This window comes from Photinus pyralis, unplaced genomic scaffold (assembly GCF_008802855.1).
Source record: "Photinus pyralis isolate 1611_PpyrPB1 unplaced genomic scaffold, Ppyr1.3 Ppyr1.4_LG1, whole genome shotgun sequence".
NCBI classification, from domain to species: Eukaryota; Metazoa; Arthropoda; class Insecta; order Coleoptera; family Lampyridae; genus Photinus; species Photinus pyralis.
The window spans coordinates 35,576,939-35,602,163 of NW_022170249.1; the positions used below are offsets into that span (position 1 = coordinate 35,576,939).

The 25,225-nt window shown below is 35.0% G+C and overlaps 1 protein-coding gene across 7 annotated transcripts in view; it reads left to right on the top strand.

Annotated features, from left to right (window-relative positions):
- Positions 1-25,225, top strand: part of LOC116160483 — a 321,930-nt gene that overhangs the window by 238,671 nt on the left and 58,034 nt on the right. For all 7 annotated transcript variants that reach the window (XM_031473685.1, XM_031473680.1, XM_031473683.1 and 4 more), the window contains one exon: positions 15,382-15,534. In XM_031473685.1, coding sequence (XP_031329545.1) covers positions 15,382-15,534 — 153 coding nt within the window. The remainder of the gene's footprint in view (positions 1-15,381; positions 15,535-25,225) is intronic.

A 25,225-nucleotide genomic window follows, 5' to 3' on the forward strand; every position in this document is an offset into this window, starting at 1 on the left:
TAACATTTTGGAAATGAACCCATTTCATTTACAATCCACACACACACATTTGTAAGAAAATATACAAGTGGTAACTTTTATTTGTAAACATCCTGTGTTATGTGTTGTAAAATTCCTCCGTTAGATCTCGCCTGTCCTTGTCTCTATAAAATCAGGATTTTGTAATTCAAAAAGACACTTTTTCCAAGACTCTTCATGAGATTTTCTTAGATTCATCACCAACCTACGACTGTATTCAAGATCCATTAATTTTTATATCCCCGGTGTCGTTTTAGGTAATTTCCGTGTAGCTTTCGGCTCTTTAGTTTCATTATTGTCTATCCAATCTGTAAATGTTGCATTTGGTTTCGTAACGTTGTCATCCTACTTGCCTGTGTTAGCCATAATCACAATTCGTGTAGGGTATAGTCTCGTGTATAGCTTGCCGACTTCCGTTACCGACCACTGCAGTGATTTATCATGTTCCTGCACGAGGTCGACTTGCATTCATCTGCAGAAAAGTAAAGTCAGTACTATATACACTGTTTCAGGGTTTATTAAACCTGAAAGTAAAATTAAGGGAAAGCTTTTCGCAATTCTTTTATTTCCGTCGAATACCTACCTCTACCCGATGTAAATAATCGATTGAATTGCAGCCAATTAATCCAGGAAAGCCTACAGCCAACCCTTGTCGCCCATTATCATCACCACCAGGACCAGGGGAACAAATAAAATACCAGGGAGTTTATTCAACCGTGCCGCCTACCCCGGAATTCATGCATCACAAATTGCATGCACTGTATACCAATAAAAAAACGTTTTAATAAATTGAAGAATTAAAAGCTTTCATCATTTCGAAAACTCTATGCTCAAGGATATTATTCAAAGTTATGAATTAATAAGAACCAATTTTTCGTAGCTCAACATCGGAATAAAGTAATCTGAACAAACTGTGGCCAAATTGCTGATAAACTCGTTTGCAATAAAATGTCCTGTGATTCACAGAACCAAAGTCGAGGGTTTAATATAAATTACGTTAGCAGTTCGCATATCAGACCATAAGAACGTTTATATTATTATTATAAAGGCTACTCACAAATATATCTCCAACTCAATTAATTAATCTTATTTCACAAGAATTTACCTTGTAGTGAAGTATTCCTATAGTAGGTTCGCACTGAACATAACTAACCAATGCTACTAAACTGTACATTTAATCTCAAACGGTGTCAACAATATTGCACATTTTCTAACTGGAATTGATCAACGACTAAATTGCACTCATCTTTATATAAGATACTTATTCAACACTATCACTGAATATACTGGCGACTGGCACGCCAAGCCGGGTGTTTTGATCGAGCATGATCAGTTCATAGCTCAAGTTGGTGTTTTATTTGGTGACAGAGCAAACAGTATTATCTTGGAATATCGCAATAAATGTTTCATTTTTGGTGTTAAAAATGAATAATGCGGTTTGGTTAAATTCGTCTCCTATTTAGGAAATTATCGCACGAGGCATATTCTAAACCAAAGAAGAAATCTGAATTCCTGTCCAGTTACGCTAAAAAACTTGTTTCGAAGTTTGTGTCATTTGAAGGTGACGCATTATATCCTTACGTATCAGTTGACGTGAACAATTTCCGGGTGACAGACCAAAAATACATGCATTGTCAGAACCCCCCTTAGCATGAATACAAACAAAAATCAAACGCTTACCTTTAAAATTAAATGGTGCGGTTTAAAATTAAATAAAATGCAAACGTTAACGTTCTACGTTGAAAAATACGAAAGAAATCGGCCCCGTTTTTTATAAAACTCCCAAAATGCGGAGAGGGATCATCGGCCGGCTTACTCTAATGTTAACGTTTAAAAAATTAAACCTTCCTCGATCTGCTGTTATGATAAAAATCCGGGACAGTCCTAAAATTCTTGTTGTTTAGGCGCGTTTCAAACAATACCAAACACCACGCACTTTGATAACGTTTACTGAAACAATTAATTAACTACAATTAATTATACTCACTTAAATGGCCGGTCAAATTTCAATATTCGGTAGTTCAGTTACAACCTATCGCATCCCAGATTTTTGGGGTCAAGCGATAGGTTACTTTATCAGGTTTATCTATGTGTAAGCAAGCGACCTTCTCAATTTCTGTCCTAGTTTACCATTGAGCAACTAAAATTGGCCAATCATTAATTAACGGAGCTGAAATCATAGAATATTGATATTTTCTCCTCTTGCAATCGAAGAGAGGTTTCGGATGCTGCAAAGCTAATTTAAATACACGAACGGCTAAAAATGGCAAATTAGTTACAGTATCTTGATTTCCTTATTATCGGCGGTTAAAACGCCCCTACAAACTAAAGTCATTACTTTTACCTTCTATTTCTCCTCCTAGAAGGTATAATTAAGTCTGGAACTACAATTTCTCGTTAGGAGGTGCTTGCTTAATTTCGTTGTAGTTCAGCATGCTCAAATTGCTTGCTAGAAAAATTAAAAAACGAATTTCGATACACTTTAAATGTATTGACGACAACATGAACCATGAAATCGATCCAAATGATTGATTTTAGGGGTTTGCTATTCATAACTTCCACTATGATTTTTTAAAGTCACTAAATCAATTTCCCTGCCCACGGTTTTTTGTGAATTACCCTTAATTTAAATTCAAATACCATCAAAATGTTTATACAAAAAATATTCCTTATCCTATTCACCTTGAACTCGTTTACTTGGAAGCTATAAATGGAAAACTGATTTTTTTCTGACAATTCCAATGGCAATGAGTTCACTCAAATAAATGCAATGCAAACGGTTTCAATTTTCCCAAAAATTTGAATTTTCCTTGAATTTTTTTAAATACCAATCAGAATTATAATTTACGAATTTTTTGTTAAAGATAAGCAATTTTTGAAATTAGGTAACATAAATAAAATAACGGTAGCTTATGTGAAGAAACATCCCTCCAAAGATGAAAATGATGATACAAAACAGATTCGGGGTGGGTATTCCTGACTGGTACAATACTTTGTGAAGCGATAGGATGATAGAGGATGGATCATTCCGACGGATACCTTTTCTTCTACAAATTTGTCAGGGAGTTTTTGTTCGATTGTAGAAGGCACACTTTCCGCGAATACGAACTCCTACGAAAAAGTTCAATCCCCTTTTTATCTCTCCCACAGCGTAACAACTTTATTCGGACTTTTAACAATAATTCTTGTTCCATAAAAATATATTAGAATAGGTAATTAATAACAATAATAAAAACTGTATGCCGTAAATCGTCATTGACGTAATCCAGTAGCGATAATAACCTATTTTGGTTAAAAAGTGTAATAAATTTAAATATCACCGCCACACCAATGAAGAATTGCGAAATAGCAATGAACAACGGCGAGCCAAATATGTGTCCTAGGACTCCATTGTTTTATGACGTCGCCATAACCGCGTCCGTTATATTTAATTGTACTGTTTGCAAGTATGATCCCTTTGAAATTCAGACTGCACAACAGGCAGAGTTGTCAATCGATTTATGTGATATTTCTCTAATAATTTACATAAGCAAGCTAAGATACTTATTGGACACAAATGTTTGTATTCAGTTGACTGTGAAATTTTAGGCATCACCCTAAATCCTAAAATATCAATCTTAGCAAAACCTACGCTTATTCAGTAATTCCATTTCCAACGTTTGCTTTCTAAACTTCCACGTCACATGCTGAAGCTTCTTATGATCAATATCCATAACTAGACCCTTCGTTACCAATTCATAATTAACTCGCTTCATACTAAAAGTTCGAAATGTAGGCATGTGGCGGTTTATTTATACGTCTCTCAAACATAAAAGTGTACTACTTTTTGTCAATGTAATTACCTTTAATTACCTGTCGAGAGCCACATCTTTTTTTTTATTTTTAAAACTAGATATAGCATGTGATTCTAATTTGTAAAGAGTTAACTTTTAGGTGTATTTAAATAGAAGAATGCACATTCATTGCGTTAAAGTAATCTTAAATAATCGCATTCTTGGCAAGTTTTAGACCAAACAATAAGGATTTTTGTCGCTAACTAGATAATTTTTCTTGATCCACTATAAACAAACATTGCGCCAAGTAGTTACAGTTATTTATCGAGCCAGCTTCTCTTCTACATTGGCGAGCATTATTCGCGATAATGCATTTCTCTGTGACTTGCAAGAAAATAAATTAGTACAAGTGAATTCACATTTTTTATGGCTATTGTATTATTTCTCACTCTCATTTTGTCATTATATTTAATTTTAATGCGTTCTCGTCATTGTTGAGTGAGCAACATCTTGATGCTTAGAGGCGTTTGTGTACTAGATAGCATCTAATTCAATTTTAATTTTCGAACTATGAGGTAATAACTCACTTCAATACGCCGTCGTATTATTGCCTACTCTACAGACAGAGCGAATTACCTGTGAGCAATCTCTCAATTGTTTTTTTTTGGCAAGTGTGAATTGGAGCGTTTATAGAGAAGTAGATTCATTAAAATGATCAAAGAAGGAAGGAAGCTTAATTTCCCTTCCTTAATATCCTCGACGCCCCTTTCTACTTATATCAATGAAAATCAGATTTTTCTTAGCATTTAAAATGAAATGCAAAACAATCTATTTATAAATGCAGAAACCGTACTTTAGTCGGACTTTAGAAATGGGAAGACTTCATTTCCTGCAAATAAGGCAGTTACTAACTTTAGGCGACATTTATTAAAATGTCGAATCCGATTACGTCGGAAGTCCTTGACTGTAAGGAACGCAGTTTTATAGGAAATTATATCGACATCGCCCTATCTTCAGATTAGATTAATAGAATTATTCTAGAAATGTATAGCTTAATTTGATTGAATTAAATGGAGCCTTCATTAAATTATACCCACGCTGTGCAAATTTCACATTTCATAAACGGGTATTCTTTTGATTTTATATTCAAGTAAAAAACTCATGTTTTATGCAATCTAATTGCATTGTACTTTCATTAGCTTTAATTAGCACTGAGCAATATTGCAGCACAAATGGCATCTCTGTTACTAAAATAGATATCCATAAATCTCATAACTGGCAAAGCTTTGTTAACGCTTCTCTTGCATCGCGTGTTTACTACCAATTTATTAAAGATTTCATCACATGTTTTTATTGAACAAGCACATCGCACTAATTTCGTCTTGTGAAAGTTTTCGCTCTGGAACGAGATCTTGTGTTTTTATTTATCGTTGTGAGATATGCAACTCTTTCTCCAACACCGCCGCCATCTTTACTAAAAATTCTAGGAGCGCGCAGAGCGAAATAGTTTTATGATTAATTTGAGTTGCTCGTTTATTCTGTTCGCTATCTTTACCGAGACGTTAACTTTCATGGTTTTTAATTGAACGTGCAATTTCAACGATGTTAAATTTCGGAAAAGTTGTAAGGAACCCCAGCAGTGTTTACTCTAAAAATTCCCCTAAATCTAGGTTTCTTGGTAGTTCTTGTTAGCCGATTTCTTATGATCTTCTGGATATTACTGATATGCAAAGACTATGTGTTTATGGGGACTAGACTGACCTAGCTTACTATACAAATATGTTTTAATGTACTGTTTCTTATACGGCGGTTCGGAATGAAATTCGCCATCAACAAGAGCAAAAACGTGTGATGCGGATAAGCGGTCAACACGTCGCTCGTACCGTGGCGTCTCGTACAGATTGGTACCATCAAAATACATCGTGTAGTCACGGAACTTTTTTTATATTAGCTTTATAAGGTGGTTTGTTACACACAAATATGGAGTTTTAAAGAGTAACGAACATAATGTTAATACGTTAAGCTGGTACATTTAAAATATTATATCAGATAAATGTATATCTCCATTAGTCTTTACATAAATCGTATTGTCTTAAGATTTAACCCTATTGTTCAATTGCACTAAACTATTAAAAAACTGTATGATATAATAACTGATATATTCGCTTGTGGGAAACAGACAGTCCCTTCAATACGTTGAATTATTCATGTGTCGCGTGCACTCCGTTAATTATATGTATGGATTTACTTATTTCCTGCTCTGTTGCAAGATTAAGATTAGTAACCGTTTCACCGACGTTTTTCAAAGACATACAACGTCATTAATCGCGGTATAAGATCGAGTGGATTTGGAGTAGAATGTAAGGCGGCAGACCGTCGCTTCTACAAAATTGAAGACTGAACTGAAACCTCACATCCCAAATGAGTAAAATAATTCGCTAAATACTAATCTATTCAGTCTTTGGTGTAGAACGTATGGAACATAAGTTTTAAGAAAAAGTTTACCCCTGAAAATAAAGTTAATTTTGTACAAGACAAATCCCGGCAGCCTCGCTAGTAGAAACGAAAATTAGATCTGTCGGGAAAATACTATTGCAATTTCTTGAATTTTCCACGTACGGTTGTAAAGTTGTTGTGCTTTTATTGTACGAAAATGGTCGGGCAATGAACATTCTATTTGTATGGACTGCACTCAAACTAGTGCTCCGTTTCCGCAATAGTAGTTATTATAAGAGTACTTAAAAAAAGGCCAAACGATATTAAGGCTAAACCCCGAAACTCGTTAATTTTCGCTCTCGAATTAAGAAGATTTATTCGTCAGAAACGTCTGTAATTGTACAAATTTGTGCGATAGATCTAAATACGAATTCGAATAACTACAGCCCTTGCCGAATTTGAACTCACGGACGATTTTCTTCATTCGCCAATTTTTACTTCTTTAACGATTCTTTAAAAAAATCCTAGTTGTACCTCTAGTATCTATCTACTGTACTGTAAGGCGAACGTTGCGCGTTTAACTACTTTCCCTTGCCTATATTGTCGTGCTACCACGCCAAAACGGAACCACCGCCAAAACTCGCGACCAGCGTCCATTTTTCACCAATCCTTACGTTGCCACGGCTCTATTCAGATGAAACCGAGGCAAATTTGAATCCATTTGATCTATCGTAAAACCCACGCACTCTAAACACGCTCGGTTATCACCGTTAAACCGACTCGCGCCTGCTATTCGTTTAAAACTCTCTCAACACTGTCTTTTAGAGCTGAAATAGTGGCAATGAGAAAGTGTTTTTATTTTGTTGCATCTGTTTAAACATCAGGAAAAAAAATAAAAACCAAACCGGCAAATTTCGGTTTTTCTTCGGAAGTAATCGGAATTTTTTCACAATGTATACTGAAATGCAATATGTAATGAGATAATCCCTGTTTTTTTATTTCTCCGTCTCCTTTTCTGATACTCGTTGTGCCATTTTGGTCCCGGAGGTCCTTGCGATCCTATTGCTCACGGACTCCTTGGGTTGGGGGTGAACTGGTTTGATCTTTCAAGGTACTCTAATGAAAGGTCTCAACGAAAGGAATTAATTTCTACCAACCATAGTCCTCCTCCTCGACTCCTTATCGTGATCGGATATAATTCCTTATATCTCAAGAGCAGATTGTCGGAGGAGGGTACCCACAAAGGACGATTGGGACGTCTGGCAGAAATATATCTATTGGTGATGATAAAACTTTAAGAGCGAATATCTCGAAAACGGTTTGTCGGAGGGAAGTACCCACAAAGGCAAAATGAATTGTCTGGACGAGACATCTATTAGCGAAATCTCTCCATTAATCATCTAACCTTATAACGCAACTATTTACTAAGCTATTTGGGTTTTATAAAATGCGCTTTATCTTCACAAAAGTTGTGCACAATTTATACTTGTTTTAAATGTTGCTGTGCCCAAAAGTAGGATGAGCATCGAGTTTTCGAGAGTCGGTCTTCCTACATTCACTATTTCTCTCTACTTATTTATCTTGAGTGTGTTGCAAAACTTGTTTACAGTAACGTAAACGCAATTTCTAATGCTCAGAAACATGTATTATTTTATGTAGGCCACTGTTCTAAAGTAATGTTCGCTACATTTCGTTTTAACAAGCTCTAAATGCATAAATCTAACTGAAAAACATCAAATTTGTATGTGTGGAATAATTCAGCAATGCATAGGCTACAATGGGAAAATTTAATTTACTGCGATAAGTATCTAGCAGATAGTTTTATGAAAATGTCTTCCAGTTTAAGAGATGGTTTTCATAAATTCCGATTTTACGCCATTTAAATCTGGACGAACTTAGGTATTCACAGCAGCAAATGCACCAGACGGATAAAGTGATGTATGACTGTAATTTGGACCGGACATGACCAACTATGATAGAGCGCTCCCGTGGGTAGGTTAGGTTCTTGCATCCTCGTAGGTACAAAGCCTTCACTGCCAACTGCAGTAGTTATTAATATTTAATATTTTAAGTGAACGTGTCGTCTGAAGGCTTCTTTATTAAATATGCGAGCTGGGAGATTTCATTTTTTATTTCATATTTGAATGGTTTCAAATTATAGCTGACGTCCGATAAATCGGAGCGAATTAAAATATTAAGATAATTTACTGCTTTGAAAGTTAGGAAAATTCTGATTTGAAATGCGGGGATAATGGAATTTGGCTGTTTTATGTAGAAATTTATTGGTATTTTTCTCTCTTTTGCTAAAACCATTGTGCGGCCGTCGGCGTCTGAAAATTATTAATTAATAAGGAGTTTCGGGGCTATTCTAATTTTTATATTGGAAAACCTGTTTTAAAATGCAAATCCTTCACATAAATTAAAGAGTTTTAATTTTTTCGAATATGAAGGGAGACTTTACTTATTTAAGAACCTGGAGTCTGGGGGCCTCATACTTCTTTATTTAATGAGGGTTTCAGAGTGTGGCAAGTACGATTTGGCAGTTCACAGATAATTCGCGCCTCTGTGTAACCTTTGCGCAAAATTTAATATCGTTGTTACGTTTTTCCATCTCGAGCCTGTCCAGTAGTTTATTACTTTAATATTGCGCCAAAATCACTAATTTCCAAGTGCTGCACACATTTCTAAAACATTTGTCTCAATTATTATACTCTGTAAACCGTACGCCAAGTTTATGGAGGTCAACTATCAACTTTTATGTATAGCTTTCCGATAATCCCGGAAATTGGCAGCATGACTACCACTAGCCTGTATAAGTCACGTCCACAATGGCCTGTTTTTGTAATATTATGAAATTGCATTTCTCGAACGGCCGTAATAACGGCGGCAAATCGATTTCCATATTGAATAGCCTAAAATGAGTGTTTTCTACAGCTTTATTCCACAACATCAGCAAGTATTCGTGAAACAACCGGAATATTTTAGCATACCCAATTTAATATTTTAGGTGAAAATGAGTCTTTACCCGCCCCGAAATTGATTTAAAATTCGAACACGAAACTTTCACTCAAGCGGATTTTACTGTAAACTAAGGAGGCCCTAATGACAACATCTGCGATGGTAAGCCTTAATTTCCGCTCTGCTTTTTCTGCAAGATTTCCCCCTATTATACTAAAGAAATGTACAATAAATTCCCCCCGCTCTTATTCCCATCTCAAATAAACCGACGTGTTGTCCTAGTTTGGAAGAGCAAAAACAAACTACACCGCCTTTTAACATAAAGGCCTTAATTAGGGAACAGGTGGTCTTTTATGCTTTCTTGTGATGGTGATGCATACAAATGGAGGTAACAATTTCTGAAACAATTCGCTTATATATATTATTCATAAATGCCTACCATAATTCTCCTACCTAAAAGTATATTGCACTGTCACATGTAAATTATGTAATTACGTTCAGAATTTATGTTCAACTCTATACGCTACTATTATTAAATGATTTCATATTCTTGTGTTAATTTAATTTACGAATGTGCGTAATATTAAATACAACACTGTAGAGATAAAGGTATTAACAAATCATCCTTATTACTTAAAGGCGATGTTTCGCCAGCTTTATTCGAATAAACTGGTAGGTACTTTAAGAGCACCTATACACATTAACATTGATTCTAATTGAACAAATAAGAGCATGTAAATTATTGATGATCAAAGAATTGTTGCTGTAAACTATGCATGGCCTTCATTTCAAAACGAACGACTGATTGGGCAAAAACATGTGTATTTAGATAGCTACGGGGAAGTTTAATGGAAGGGAAGGTAAAGGAATAACTTAGTTATACTATATTGTAACCCCACACCCTCAACTACGCCCACTTTAAAGTTATAATATGCACCCCACTTCGCGTGACATAATTTTGAAGGCCATAATATTCTCATTACAGAAATACCCCCGAAATCAGATTTTGATGCGGTCTGGTTATGAATTAACTTAACAAATACAAAATAAACTGAACCAATATAGACAACGAGCGGCAAGGTCTCTTCCGGTTGACGAGTATTGACCTAGTCAGTTAGTCCCTTGTCCATTGTCTCCCTATTACTGAAAACAGAATTGAAAAATTGGAAACCGTTCGCGTTCATGCACAGAGACGGACGGCCGGACAGAAAAACCAAAATCCCTCGTTAATAAATAAATTTAATACAAAAGAATGCTTTTTGAAAGGGGTGTAATAGCAATTTCGACCCATTTAAACAAAATTGATATAGCTACACGTCATTTGCTCTGTTGTCATTCTTAAGGATATTTAATATACCTAACTGTTAGTAGGTGTTTTGAAGAGATAAGAAATAATCAAGACGTGAAATGTGTGAAATTGATTTTGTAACGAGCGGCCCAGCTCGTTCATGATTTTGGACTTTCTGTTCGTCTGTGTACATGATAACTTGCGAACGGTTTCGAATCTTCCAATTCTATTTTCAGTAATAGGTAGGCAATGCCCAAGGGACTAACTAATTAAATTTTGATCATTTGGATTTGCCCCATTTTCAATATGCTTATCCAAAATGCTGTTTTATTTCATAAAATCATTTCCGATAAGCGGCCACCATATTTATACAATAAGATCAGGTTTAGGACTGACATACACAATTTAAACCTTAGGCATACAGGGCTACTAACTAACCTCAACATAAAACAGCACTCAGGTCATTTAGCTACACCATTGCTGTGATGTACAATGCATTGCCGTCGCCTCTCAAGAGTTTAACAATTCGTCAGTTCAAAAAACAATTGATTAACCTTTTATTTCACTCTTTAATTTGAATTCGTGTTGCTGTTGATTATTCCTGTTCGTATTGTCTTTTATCTTTCAATCTGTTCATTCATCATTTCACTATACTTACTAAATAGTTATTCTAAAATAATTTTGTTTTCTTTTGCTGTTTTGCTCTGTACAAATATTCTTTGTTTTGTCATGATGTAGATGGAAGAGCAGCGTTTTGCTGAATCTAAGGCATGAGGTTTTAAAAAAAAAATTTTTGGATTAAATATGATTATTATTATTATATTATTATTAATATTACTTGTGGCATATAGGTCAACTGTGCCAAGTTTGAACCAAATCGGTCCAAGCGTTTGACAATTATCGTGTTCACGGACAGACGGACACCATCGACTTCTCTATATAAAGCTTGCATCGCTTTGCTCTGTCGCTTAATAATTGTTTCATTTTAATCGTCTGTGTCGTCGTTTAAAACCTTGCCCCATCAAACCCCATCAACAGTACAATTAGAATCGCCCGCTCTTCAACTTCTTTTGTTAGTTAAATCTCGCCCAGGAGAAAAACCTAAAAGGCGAACGCAATGACCTCGACCGGCGTGCCCTAACAACCAATAGAAAACCCGTGCGCTGCTTTGAATCGTGACAACCGTGTTCGCTTTCCCCCTTACGTTTCTTATTATCGCCACACGTCCTTAGTTCATGTTCGCTATAAAGCGGTATATGTGTAAAAATTTCAACAAAATACGAATTCAAATGGAAATTTTTGAAACGGGAAAGTGACCACTCCTTTGGTGGTTAGCACACTTTCATCCCTAATGGGTTTCACAAGGAGAGCCCGACTAACTCAGTACACATATCCAAGGCCCATTGTGCGATACTATCAAAGCACCCGTTGACCTGAACATGACAATTATGTATTAATTGAAATTGTTTATTATAGACTGAATAAAACAGACAAATACGGCCATTAAGTAATTAAATAATTAGAACTCAAATTAGAATGTAACCTGGAATGTAATGAAATACTAAAAATGGAGATTTACGAGGCATGTATGTATTTTGCTGTGTGCAATGGTGTGCGGTCAAAATTATCTCTCCTCGTACACATCCGAAAATCCACATTAACATTTTTTCAAATTGAGAGACTCGGTGGTCTCGATCAACTTCCGAAAATTCCAAAGAATGTCTTACGCAAAGTTTGTTTCACATTTAAAAAATACATCTTGGGCACCAATATAAAAATCTGCCATGAAGACTCTATCTGGGTCGCACAAGGGATTCGAATAAACACACAATTAAGTGTTTGACGACAACAATTTATTCGGAAACACTGCTTAACCTGAAATTATGGTCAAGCGAGTGACAAAATTAAAAAAAGGCGGGTGAAGATGTCCAAGTATGTTTTTCCAGGCGAATTAACGCCATGTTCTACAAATGAAAAAGATTTAAAAAGCATTTTAAAGTGATTGAAAAAACAACTAATGAAAAGAAAACTTAAAAATATATCTAGAACAAACGAAGGTGATTATTACCAAGAAAAGAATCCGAAAATTTGGGTGGTCAATAAGTTAACGACACGTGATGCTTTTATTTTTCTAACGATGCTCCAACTGTAGGACAAATACTACAATTTGTTTTGGTTTGATAAAGTCCATGATCTTTGGAAATTGTTAATTAAAACTATATAATTATATCCTGGCAAAGGAAAAATTACTACATTTAAAGCAAAGGTGATGAGTAGGTAAAAATGGCACCAACAACTATCTTCTAATTCCGAGGAGCTTTGTTGTGATAATAGTGTTATCAGCTAAAAAAATTTTCGGCCGTGTTAAAGAATAAACCAGTTTTTTTTTATTCTAAATGCAAAGGGATCAAAGTTGCGGTCAACGATACCAATAGGTACGCTTAAAGCTATTAAAATGAGAATTGTAGCATCTACATCAGCAACATGTATAAAAGTCCCAGCGCAACACTAATGGAAAGGATCTAGCAGTCCACAAAGCATTCAGCCTTATCACAGAAAGGTTCGCAGTATAAATTTGCAGTGCGTTTCCTTCCGTTCAAATAGAGCCCATGACGTGATTTGGTTGATTACAAACGCTGCTTCCGGTAATGGGCCATTACAACGTTTTTGGACTAATTCCAAAATCCCAAGAAACTAGCCGAAGTTGCCTTACTAACCCTTTCACTGTTTGAAGTCGTTTGTTATATTTGTTTATACCCGTCTTATAACTGAGTGTAATTTCCCTAAGTTTATTTTTCTTTCCAAAGCCTATTACTGGCTGATATTGTCCCATAATTTTAGGAATGTAGAGTAGTATATGGTTTATCGTTAACCCGAAATGTTCTATTCAGTTTTGATAGTCCTTAGATAGCACATTGCGCCTCCTATTCGCCATCCGCCATTCTATATCTGTGCGAGCACTTTGTCATAATAGTCACCGAATTTTTCATTGTTCATCCCCGGATCGAAGGACCAAACGTATTTTAGAAATGCACCGAAATTCAAAAATCGAAATATATGTTGCCTGTATATACTGATTTATTCCTTCGTTTTGCATTTAAGTATAGGTACTTCAAACAAAGCTTGCACCACCTTCGCCAATCTGGTCACTTCTAATTCCCTAATAGGCACGTACAAGGAAAATTATCTTGAGGTTAACTACCCCAACCTTTGCATCCCTATTCTATTTCATCCAGTGGGTTAGTAAGGGGCATTGTATTCAAAACTGAAAACGAAGGTGTCCGCTTTGAGAGCAGGACGTCGAGAAATGGGGCATCTGTCTTTATTCTATTGACATTTAAATTCACGATACACAAAACAAGACCTTCCAGGTAATTATTTCCGTGGTGTATGTGTACGAACTACTTAGAAAGTAGTGTAAAAACTTTAAGAACTGACACAAAGCAAATAAAATAAAGGGATGAATAACGACCTGCCAATTTACGCATCCCTTATATCGTAACGTAAATTGGTCATTTTATTTTATTTTCGAGTTTCGTTCGGAGATTTTCAGTCCGTTACTACCAACTTCTCAAACGCCCTCTAGGAATCTGTAATGAGGACTACATTCAGTAATTTTGCTTACTGCCAAAACTTTCGCTTAGGTATGCAAAAACTTTACTCGCTATTCGACAAGGGTGAAAGAGAAGTAAAAGGTTGGTTTATACGTTTTGGGATTTTTTCTCCCTTGAGAATTTTAACTGATGTTTGCTGCTGAGAGAGACGTAGTTCAATGTACATGTGAACTTTATGGGGGTTACGTGATTTTCTTCTTATTTATGTTCAAGTTTACTGCAAAATTTGTTGTACGTTGTTAAGCCGATTTTATTGCTGTTTACTGTTTTGCAAATGCAACGAATGAATATTAAAAATCTCATCCTTCCTTGCGTTTAGTCATTATAAATAAGAATCGAAGGAAATCGTTTAGAGATAGAAAACTCGCCATTCTAAACCAATTTAATATCCGTTTATGGAAGGTTTGCGATCCTATCCTTGTCTTTGTCGATTTTCAGACGAGCTCTTTAGTTAAACAAAGACGAGGGTAAATTGGTTAAAATATGAAGCGTTAGGACTCCTATTTTCCTCGAGTCTGCAATTATTTTATGTCGCTGTTTATTAATTTGGCGAAGACGGTGTCTTAGCAAGTTTTCCAAGATACGCTATTCTTACAAAGAGCAATCCAAGTTATGCAATAGGTGCGATTTCGGAAAACCATGCCATAATTGCATAAATTAAAATTTCTATTAAGCTGGAGAGATATAGCGGCGCTGTCGTATTTTTATACTTTAATACGAACGCCAAAGTAATAAAAAACAATTTTATTAAATTTTTTATACGGATCTCAGTCCCATGTTTTCATAAATTACACAAAGTTGCAATAAAAAGTATAAAAATCGTAATAAAAATTGAAAATTTTTTAATAAAGCTTTCAAAACTCATTACGCAAAAGTCTTCCATAAAATTTTATTAAATTAGATTGAGATGGGGCGAGCTTTCTGCTTTGAAGAGCATTCCCTCACAGTTTTCCTGTTTCAGTTATATCTACTCGTTTATATTCAACGGCATGGATGGAAAGTTGGTAGATTAGCGTTAAACTAAAAGCAGCTGCACATCAAAGTTGTCATCTCGTAAATAGAAGTGTAATATGATGGATTACAATTCGATAACATCGCTAGATAAACTGTTTCTAAGTTTCATATTAATCAAGCACCTCATATATGTTGAGAAAGTCTGGCCAACTCCCCATAATGCACACCATATCCGCACACAACTAGCTTAGTTTAGTTGATTAATTGTTTACCCCAAACTTGATGTATATTTGCAATTACCTTCGCGAGAATATATCTCAATAATCGAATTTCTTTACAGGTGCAACGGAAGGAGTTACGGCGACGTTTGATTTATTTGATTCCTCAAGTGGTCCTGATTTAACGCTGTCTCCTCAAACTTTTACTAATTCTGCAGAGGCCTTTATCAACGATAACTCAAATAGTTTGGGTGTACCTACAGAAAACGAGTCGGGTAAGTGCGCTACCTACACATGCAATTTCCTCTACATTTATGCAAGCTTTGGCGAACTGATAAATTGATCGGAAATTAATAAAAATGAATAAAAAAGTTACTTCTCACGTAAAAGATACCTGCTGTGATTTTATTACTTTTTAACGATATCTTACGCCTTGAGTTTTTCTCTTAAATTTGATTGTGAATTCTGATATAATATGTTTTTTATGCTCTTATATCGAAAAAAGTATACCCTTTAAAAAAATATCACCCCTTTGATCAGGCAGAAGTACGCCACTGACCACAAATTTGATTTTGTACGTAGATTGGTAGCAAACTTTTTAAAATTTTGGATACCATACAAATCTTCTTTAAAAAATGTTGTTTAAATATATTCAGGACTCCAGACAAAATTTTCACCCTGTATAATAAGGATTCAATCAACCCTCAACATATTTAAATTAAATTACGCAAAGTAACAAATGTAGAGATCGTTCCAAGACTAAAGATGAAGAGATGCGCGTCGGATATATTCGGGATTTCGCGGCCATTCAACAAATCCAAATTTATATCCTCCAAAATGAGAGAAATAGTGTTGTCTCGGCCAAAACCACTTCGAGAAATAGACAACATTCGAAATCGCTAGAAGGTAATAGGCTTAAAAAGTGTGCAATTAAATCGACATTGAGTACGCAACTACGCTGACCGTGCCGACCAAGTTATTGCAAGGAAAATGAAACGAAAAGAAAATCTAACATGCATCAATAACAATTCCCCACGGACTAAATAATGCATAATTGAAAACTACAGTGACTCAAACAAATTTAAACCTAAATATACATGAGAAAATCCAAATATTACTAGGGTTTTTTTGATATTGACATTGATTGACATGCCCGTCAAAACAAGTATCGAAAATGGGTACACACAAAGGGACTGGGAAATGAGAAGGTCTGGACGCGTTTATATTTTTAAAATACGTGAAATACGTGCAAAATATTCTTCCAAGGTAAGTGGTCTGCAAAAACGCTTTCGATATTCGCTAGTGCGACGACTCTATGGCCTGTTTCTCAGATTTTAATATTAATTTTCAATTAAGGAACATGAAGACACCTTATGAGGAAATTGAGAGAAGCTTGAGGAGAACACAAAGTAAAACTTTAAAGAAACTAAAGGGAAATTAAGTAGAACTTCATTACAAACAAGAAATTGACAGGAACAGTAAATCTACCCCGTTTCCCATAGTTAAAGTAGAAATTCTGCTGATTATATCAAAATCGAGATTCGAAAATGTTTGATTAAAAACGATTCAACAATGCTTCTAACACTGAGCGTTCCACTTTAGCTGAACCAATCGAGAAAAAAATACCACTTTGTGGAAGTTTAAGACGAACTGCTGATGGGAAAGATTAGAGAGGTTGAGAACAACTTGAGAAGAGAATTTGAGAAACAGAACTGGAGAAGAATTATTCGAGGGAATTTCGGAAAAACGGGACAGATTGTGTAAATCGCATTGAAAATGTACAAAATAACAGTATGTTGAATCCCAATCATTAATAGTTTTAATATAATAATAAACCCAAGGTAGCGGGATGTTGGGGAATGAGTGGGCATCCTGGTGGGCATAGATTATCATCGTTGCTTTCTCATTTTCTCACAAATTTGGTCTGAATCGTGACTACTGAAGTTTTGCGACAAATGTTCTGAACTACGCTCCACATCAGAAAATTTAACGAGATTTACTAGTTTGTTTTGAATTAATCTGAATTCCTGCAAAAAAGTATTTTCAGGATTAGCGTGATCGTTTGTTTATTGATTTTAATAGTCCATTGTTAATTAAACTTCATGTGCAGTCACGTAGGCCCTTTTATATTGCATGTTACGGGTGGTGACATTATGTGGGAAGTATCTTTTATAAAAGCTTGTCTAATGCATTTCTCTCACGTGAAGGATTAATTAATAATTTGTGGAATCGATCAAGAAAAGGATTACTGTTCACCTTTACGTTTAACAAATGGGTAAGCTATAGAGAACTGGCCAAAAAGTAAAAGAAATTCCATTTGAAGTCACTTGGTCGATTTTGTTGTTGTTTGAGTCACTAATGATTGCTATTATTCTCGAGGAATATTTACGAACTGAGCCGCCTCAGCTTTTGGTATATCAACCATATGCATGTTCTATGTTTATGTGCAGTAAATTGATTGCTCTCTTAAGTAATATGAAAACAAGTTAAAATAGTAAAAATTAGTTAATGCAGCCAAATTCCTCTTCAACATTTTCCTCATTTTACTTATGATCTAGCCACCCGGAAATTAATTTAAAGATTTAACCGATAAGATGTTACCAACTTAATATGCAATCAACCTAAATCATATCCTACTCGTTATTCTTATTTTCTTAGAAAATATATGCCACGCCCAATTACTGTCTAGTTGCCAATGACCGTAGCATTTTATACACTGTGTCCAAGATAAGGGTGTCTATCAGTAGTATTTTTTATTACGAATACAACGATATAGGGCACACAGTAATCGTGCGAGAATACCTATCAGACAAGTTTTCTGGAAAATGGAAACTTTTTCCAATAGGTATTCAGATGTTGATTTTCCAAAAATATCACCGAACGGGTAACTTCCTCCCGAAAACCGTATACAAGATATCCCAACTAAAACTTGCCGAACTAAGACAAAAACATATCGTTGAATGCCGGAGAATAACTCCCGGGGTCTTGAGAAATGTAAGATCTGAGTTTGAATCAAGATTGTATTATTGTATGGAAGTTAGTGGAGGTAATTTCTTCTAGAAGAAGTGAATTTTCCATTTAATTCAGTTACGAACAATGTATCAAACGAGGTATCAAATGTTCTAAAGGCATTCAAATAAATTATTTTTACGCGGGTTTTTATTGAAATCTAATGATCTAATGATAAAACCAAACGCATGCATGATAAGAGTATTGGAAACCTTTCCATGTCTGTGAATTTCTCTCAACGAATGAACTGAAAATTCATTTACCAACCAACGACAGATATTTTGAGAAACACAAACCAAAGTACGAATCGTCTAGGTTTGTGGTAAATAACTAATTAACGAATATGGTAAATATCCTAGACCAGATGACCGCTGAGGGCTGATTTTTTTAGCGATATGGGTTCTCTTTACCGTATAATTTCTGAATAGAAGTTTTGGAAGTAGGGTTAGCCAGAGAACAGATCATTTTGAATGGTTTCTAAAATGCTTGTTCCTAAATAGCGCCGTTTTATTGAGATTGGAAAGGTAATAATAGTTACATTTTCCTACTTTTAATTTTAATGATTTCAACAAACAAGGCCCTGGTATAACGGAATTTCAACTTCGTATGGAATAAAGCACTTGAACGGTTCTTTCCATTTACAATTTTAAGAATTTGGACCAATCCCTTGTATGGGTAGAAGACAGAAGATGGAATTGCCCATAACGCCAACATTCTGTATCCCTCAAAGCTAAATTTTTATGTGATCAACCACCCTTTGGTTTGGTCATTTATAAGAAAATTTGAAACTTCAATGCAACATCCGGCATTATAGCTCAGTGGTATAGAGCGTTGGGGTATAAATCCGGAGGTCGGGTGTTCGAACCTGGTTTGAGGTGAATTTTTCATCTGTGGCAGAGATGGGAATTTGCTTAGATCAGTTTCGAGCATTCTGCCGGTTACTCCGAATTAGGTTTTCCTGCAGTTTTCCTAATTCGTAAGGTAAATACCGGAGTAGTATAGAACAACTTAAGACCTTCTGCAGGGGCACCTCTAAAAAGCATTATGTGGGTCACTCTGTAATTGGGCGTAAGCCTGTTGAGGGCCTAGAACAAGAGGGACAATAAATAAATAAATAAACATCAGTAGCTAGAAAGCTGGAAGGAATACTTCAGACACTTTCGCCTACAAATCGAATTATAACGCCACTTGTGAGTTTAGCAAAACATTTTCCAAAAACAGACAGTTTTGACCGAAAACAAGATTAACGTAAATAAATCCTAACTAATGGCTTAAAAACAAATGGGTAGTAATTTCGTTGTAAGAGACAATATATGTCGTAGTCATTTACTTCTGTCAATACTGACAGCATTTATTTCAAGAATTAGACATAGATTGAGGTGTTTTGTAACACACATTTACATTATCTACGGTAATTTCATGTTAACGGGTTATAAGTGTTACGACTACCATTGTACCTAGACAAATACTCTCGGTCATTGTAATTTCGGTTGAATACATCAAATGTAAATGTAGGTATACCTACTCGCCATTGAATTAGATCTCGATGATTATTAACGTAATTAATACAACCAGAAACAATAGTCAGCAATGTAAATTCTGGCGACATTTAGCTTATCGAGCGACGTGCCATAAAAACGAGTGTGTATGCGGCAACGTTTTAATGTGTTGTATTTTGAGCAAATGTCTGTCTTCATATCGAAACCACATTACCTTTGACACGTACATATTTCATTACCACCATTGTTCCCCCTGAATAGATTCATATCAAAACCGCCTTTGTTGGTTCTATACAAACGATACTGAGATCTATCACTTTTTTCATCACTTAATTATGATAGGGTAGCAAAATGTGGTTGTTACAGTACAGAAGTTTGAATGAAGGAGAAATGTCGATTTAATAACTATAAACGCCACTAATTAAAGGGCAAGTACCAAATACAAACAAGAAGAATAAATAATTTCAACTAATTACTACTACTAATTTGGTTGATATAACATTGATGGCTCTTTAAATTTGATCGTAGTTAATCGCCTTTAAATGTTCCCCTTCTAATGAATTTTAATGTACAGTGTACTATTGCTCTTCTAGTATAAAAACAGTCAGTTAAATCATCGCATGGTCGCCTGTGAGGTGTACGCAAATTATGCTATTATATTTTCATCTCTATATCTAACCCATGCGAAGAAAAAGACATAAGTTTTGCAGTGGGCGGCTACATGCGACTGTTTTTATACTACACCATATGTCTGGAGGAACAAATTAGCACACAGTAAAACCTTAATTTGATATTGGGCCAATTTTTCCTATAAATTGTACGACGTGGAATTGTAAAAATAATTGGAGGAATTAGTAATAATATTTTCTTTTGCATATTTCGATTAAATACTATTTTCATTTGGGCTCTTGTTAACTTTCAGTAACCGGGAGCTTGTTTGATATATTTTTTTACAGACGGACAGGAGCTCCTGGGTCACTGATAACTTAATCATTTCTTCCTTGGGTGAAGATAAACGTGATACTGAACACATGTACACAGACAGACGGACAGAAAGTTCAACAAAAATTTAATCAGTTAGTCCCTTGACCATGGTCTACCTATAAATGAAAACATAATTGGAAAATTCGAAATCGTTCGTGAGTTATCATGTACACAGACGGACGAACAGAAAGTCCAACATCATGAACTCCCTTTTTGTAGCCCTTTAATAATTAATTTTGTCAATTTACTCCGAATCGGATCGTTCTCAGACAGATTTTTTCCAATGAAATGTCTTGTACAGTTCGGTAGCGGAGGGGCAGCGTTATACCTTTCAATAATATTCTAGGATTCTATATAGCTAAAAGTATAACATTTTGCTTTAAATTAATTAGAAGAGAAAATATTTCGATATAAAGAAATTAGCATTGAAATTCTTATGGTGCGTAAACAGTTTCTACACCCTGTATATCTAATATAGTCAACGACACTTGCTTTAGAGCAATATGTTCCTCTGGCATGACGCTTTCTTGAAGCTCGCAGATCTACGACGATGGTCAAATTAAGGAAAAGTTGCGCAATTTAATAGTTACTAATTATCATGCTTTAAAGAAAACCAGAACATTCCGATTACTTCGGAAGATATGCCAAAATAATGGAAATTTGTCTGCATTCTGTTTTATGTTGGCTACCTTTGTTTACAAACTGACAAGCATTCAATATAAAATGTGCCACTGTTTAATTTGATTGCGTCTTTCGATATTATTTAAACCTCTTTATTGCTTATTGAGCGACAAATCCGCGGTGTCTACGATACCGGCTTTCCGCATCTGATCTGTACAGGCTGATTCAAATTCGAAGGTCACCATGGGGATCTCGGAACTGTAACAGATAGGTAGGTAGTTTAAATTTGACAAAGTTGCGTATTTTGAAGCTTAACACAATGCAGTTTTGATACTGAAAAATTCCGACTACTTTCGGAGATATCCGGAAAAAACCAAAATTTTGCAAAATCTTTTTATTTTTTATTGAAGTTATTTAAAAATATATTTCGAAATAAATGGCACATTATTGCAACCACTTTTTTCCCTCTACAAGATGCTACTTTTAAATTTTAAGTCCGACGTTTCGTCTCCGGTTAATCATCATCAATTTTGTTTTTTCTTATAGAAATATTTTTTTACTTTTTATGTCATTTGTAAATGTAAACGTATCACTTTCTTTTAATCAAAAATAGCGCTATTAATTCGTAAAAACGTAAAAAACTACGTACATACACTACTCAAGAAAAAGTTTTCTAGGCAAAAAAAGATATTTTAACAATATTACACAAATTTTGATGTTTAAAATTGTGAAAATTCTGATGATCAAACGGAGACGAAACGTCAGATTTAAAATTTAAACCTAGATCCTGTAGACAGAAAAAAGCGGCCATAATAATGCGATATTTATTTCGAAATATCTTCGTTGAGGGCCCAGAGGGATAATAAATAACTAAATATTTCCAATTGGTATAGTGCCGGTAACAGTTAAAGGAGTTTAATGCTTTCCCTAAACACTCAGTTATTTGTCAGGTTTCAATCAGTTCAGTCCACAGTTCAGTCCAGGCATGGGGATGTTTCACGCCAAGCTCGAATGAACTGAGGCGAGGCTCGCGAACTTTCATGAAACTTCTGGGCTCCGTTCATAATTATCGGCAATTTTCACCTATTCTTCTGAGAAAACACTACAATTAAAGTGACAGCAACACATTTTCGTGACATTTTCGATTGCAACTAAAACTCCCCACTGAAAATTGTACATTAAGAAGACTTGGCGCGTAGTGATGTTTCTTGAATGGTGTGTAGGGTGAAAGTTACTTTCAGTTAAGGCTTGGCAGATCACTTGACAGTTGCGGCGCTTGCTAGAACCGATATCGTAGGGCCGGTTTAAGAGATTTATTTTCTGTGAAGCCAAAGCAACAATATTCAAATTAATAATTAATGACAACCATATTTTTATTTGTTTCAAGAAGTTATTTTGGTTGCATAAAATTAGGCGTCATTCAGAAGACTTTTTATCATTTGAAAGTAGACATAGGAAATCCCTATGTCTACTTCTATATGAATATCACTGTATACGGCGCGTTGCTTCCAAAATCATTAGAATCTCCAATCTCATTTTACCAGACTAGTTTTTCTTTTATCTGTCTCCTGCATTAGTGCAAAAAAGTTACGAGACCTAAAAAACTAAATATCCCGTTTTACCCTCTCTCCCCTATCTTGAGAAGTTAAAATAAGTTCAAAAAGACGCATGTATATGTGTTACATTTTTGAGCTCTAATCTGTTATGTTACCCGCTATTAAAATTTGACTTGTAAAGAAACTCTTTGGGCTCAATAGCTGAAAAGCACATAAATGTAAATGTGCGCATATACAATTACTAACGTAACACTAGAGGGTGTGGGTTGAAATAAAAATATAGCAGAGCCATTTATAAATAAAGAAGCAAACAAGGCGAGGAGTTTAGTTACAGCTGAGACAGCTATAAGTAAACAAATAGACCAGTTAGTGTTTCTATTAATCCCGTAATTATACAATCTCAAAAAAATGGGATAAGAATATCAAGATGGCTCCTAAGTATCTGTCAACATTATCTCAGTGTATAAATTGCCTTCACCGAGGAAAACAACATTTCATTTGAACAGCTGAAGCTATTGATTTATAGCTTTGGTTTGCTTTGAAGGATATTTATTGCCGTTTTTCATCTAACATTATTCACAAAACAAAGCACATGTTACAAGGACCTCATCCATATGCAATGAGTCAACGATATTGGTAAGAGGCGGGTACAAGATTGAGTTTTCTTATCTCGATCGGTTATTCGTTCATCCATGAAGTATCTTAGTTTAGAATTTGTAACGAGGAAATAATAATCAATGATCTTCTCTTCGCAATTTGGAATTGTCGTCTTGTATTTTTTAGTAATTTCGTACATGAGCTAGGTGTAAACGTCTACCTTTCGATATGATTAATAATGGAGTAGAGCTCAGATGCTTCATGGCTCTTATGAATCAATTTTTCTACACTTTTATTTTGGTAACCAATAGTAACAGTTAGATACCCACATATCGCGTACTTCAAATGAATTTCAAACAGTTGAGGAGTAGTTTCTGAAGGGTTTTTGCTATCCCTCGAGCTCCACGATTCCATGAATGCTATATTTTATTGTGTACGTGTACTTACTGTTTGATTTGCTGCGCTTATATATTTCAGTCACATTTCCCCAATTTGCAACATTAATGTTGGGGTTGATTGTTGTAAAGGGGCCTAAAACTTTTAATTAGTACTTAAAGAAATTGTATTTAGAAACTTGACTTTTCTAAGGATTTATTGGACCGAAAAAATACACTACAAACTTTTTATCCGAGCTTAGCTTAAACAGTTAAATGTGAGAAGTTTGCTAATGATTTACTTCAAGGGAAAATTGTATGGGTAAAACGAGAATGGAAAAGATTTTTCTACGTTTATAATGGCGCGGCCATAATGAACTTTTCTACGTTTGCTCTTGCAGAGAGTTCTTAGATTTTTATTAAGTCTATTAGAAACTGTTTAACTTTTAATGTTTCATAAAATTTATGAAGTTTGCTATAAAGTTGGAAGGACTCGATAAAAACATGTTATTAATAAAAATGTTATAAATGTTCAGTTATTACGTTGAATAAAATCTCTTCCACTCTTATGGATTTTCTGAAACTTGTGTTGTTTAAAATAGTCGAAATTGTTCTTTTGTGTCGTGTTTAAAAGCCGTGACACCGGTGACTAATTAAAATGGTAGAGAAAATCCTGTCTTCGTGCAATTCTGAGAACGATCGGTCAATATTTTCCTTCATTTACAAAACTTTCTTTTCAATAGAGCTTTACTGTTTGTCTTTAGTTTTAATAGAATTCTACGCATCACCATGCGCCCAAATTTTTAATGACAACATATTTATAGTAAATACATTTAATGTTCAAATGAAACATGATTCTTCTACCAATTTAATTTGTTCTTTAAACTGTTATCTATAGTACTAAAATCCTCCTTCCAACTGAACGAAGAAGTTGGTTTGGGTTAGGATATAGTGTTTGTGTAGTTCAAAAGAAACTATAACTTCATAAAACAGCACCAATGTTTTAGAAAACTGTAGCTGTAGGTAATGCCTACCGTAAACTTGGGTGACTTTGGTCCACTTTTCAACTTTGAGTTGATATAACTTTTCAACGAGTTATCATTTCGGATTCAACAAGGACTTATTTTATGGGTCTCTATTTGTGCTTTGAATATACAAACTTGCGCGATGCTCCAAATACTTAAACACCCTTTTTTTTAAAAAAAGGGGGTGGCCAAAGTCAGAAGATAAAGTTGGGTTACTTTGGCCACCCATTCATTTCATATGATAACATAAAGAAAACCCCATGGAAGTGCGACTTTGGCCCCCAAATTCATTTTTTAAAAA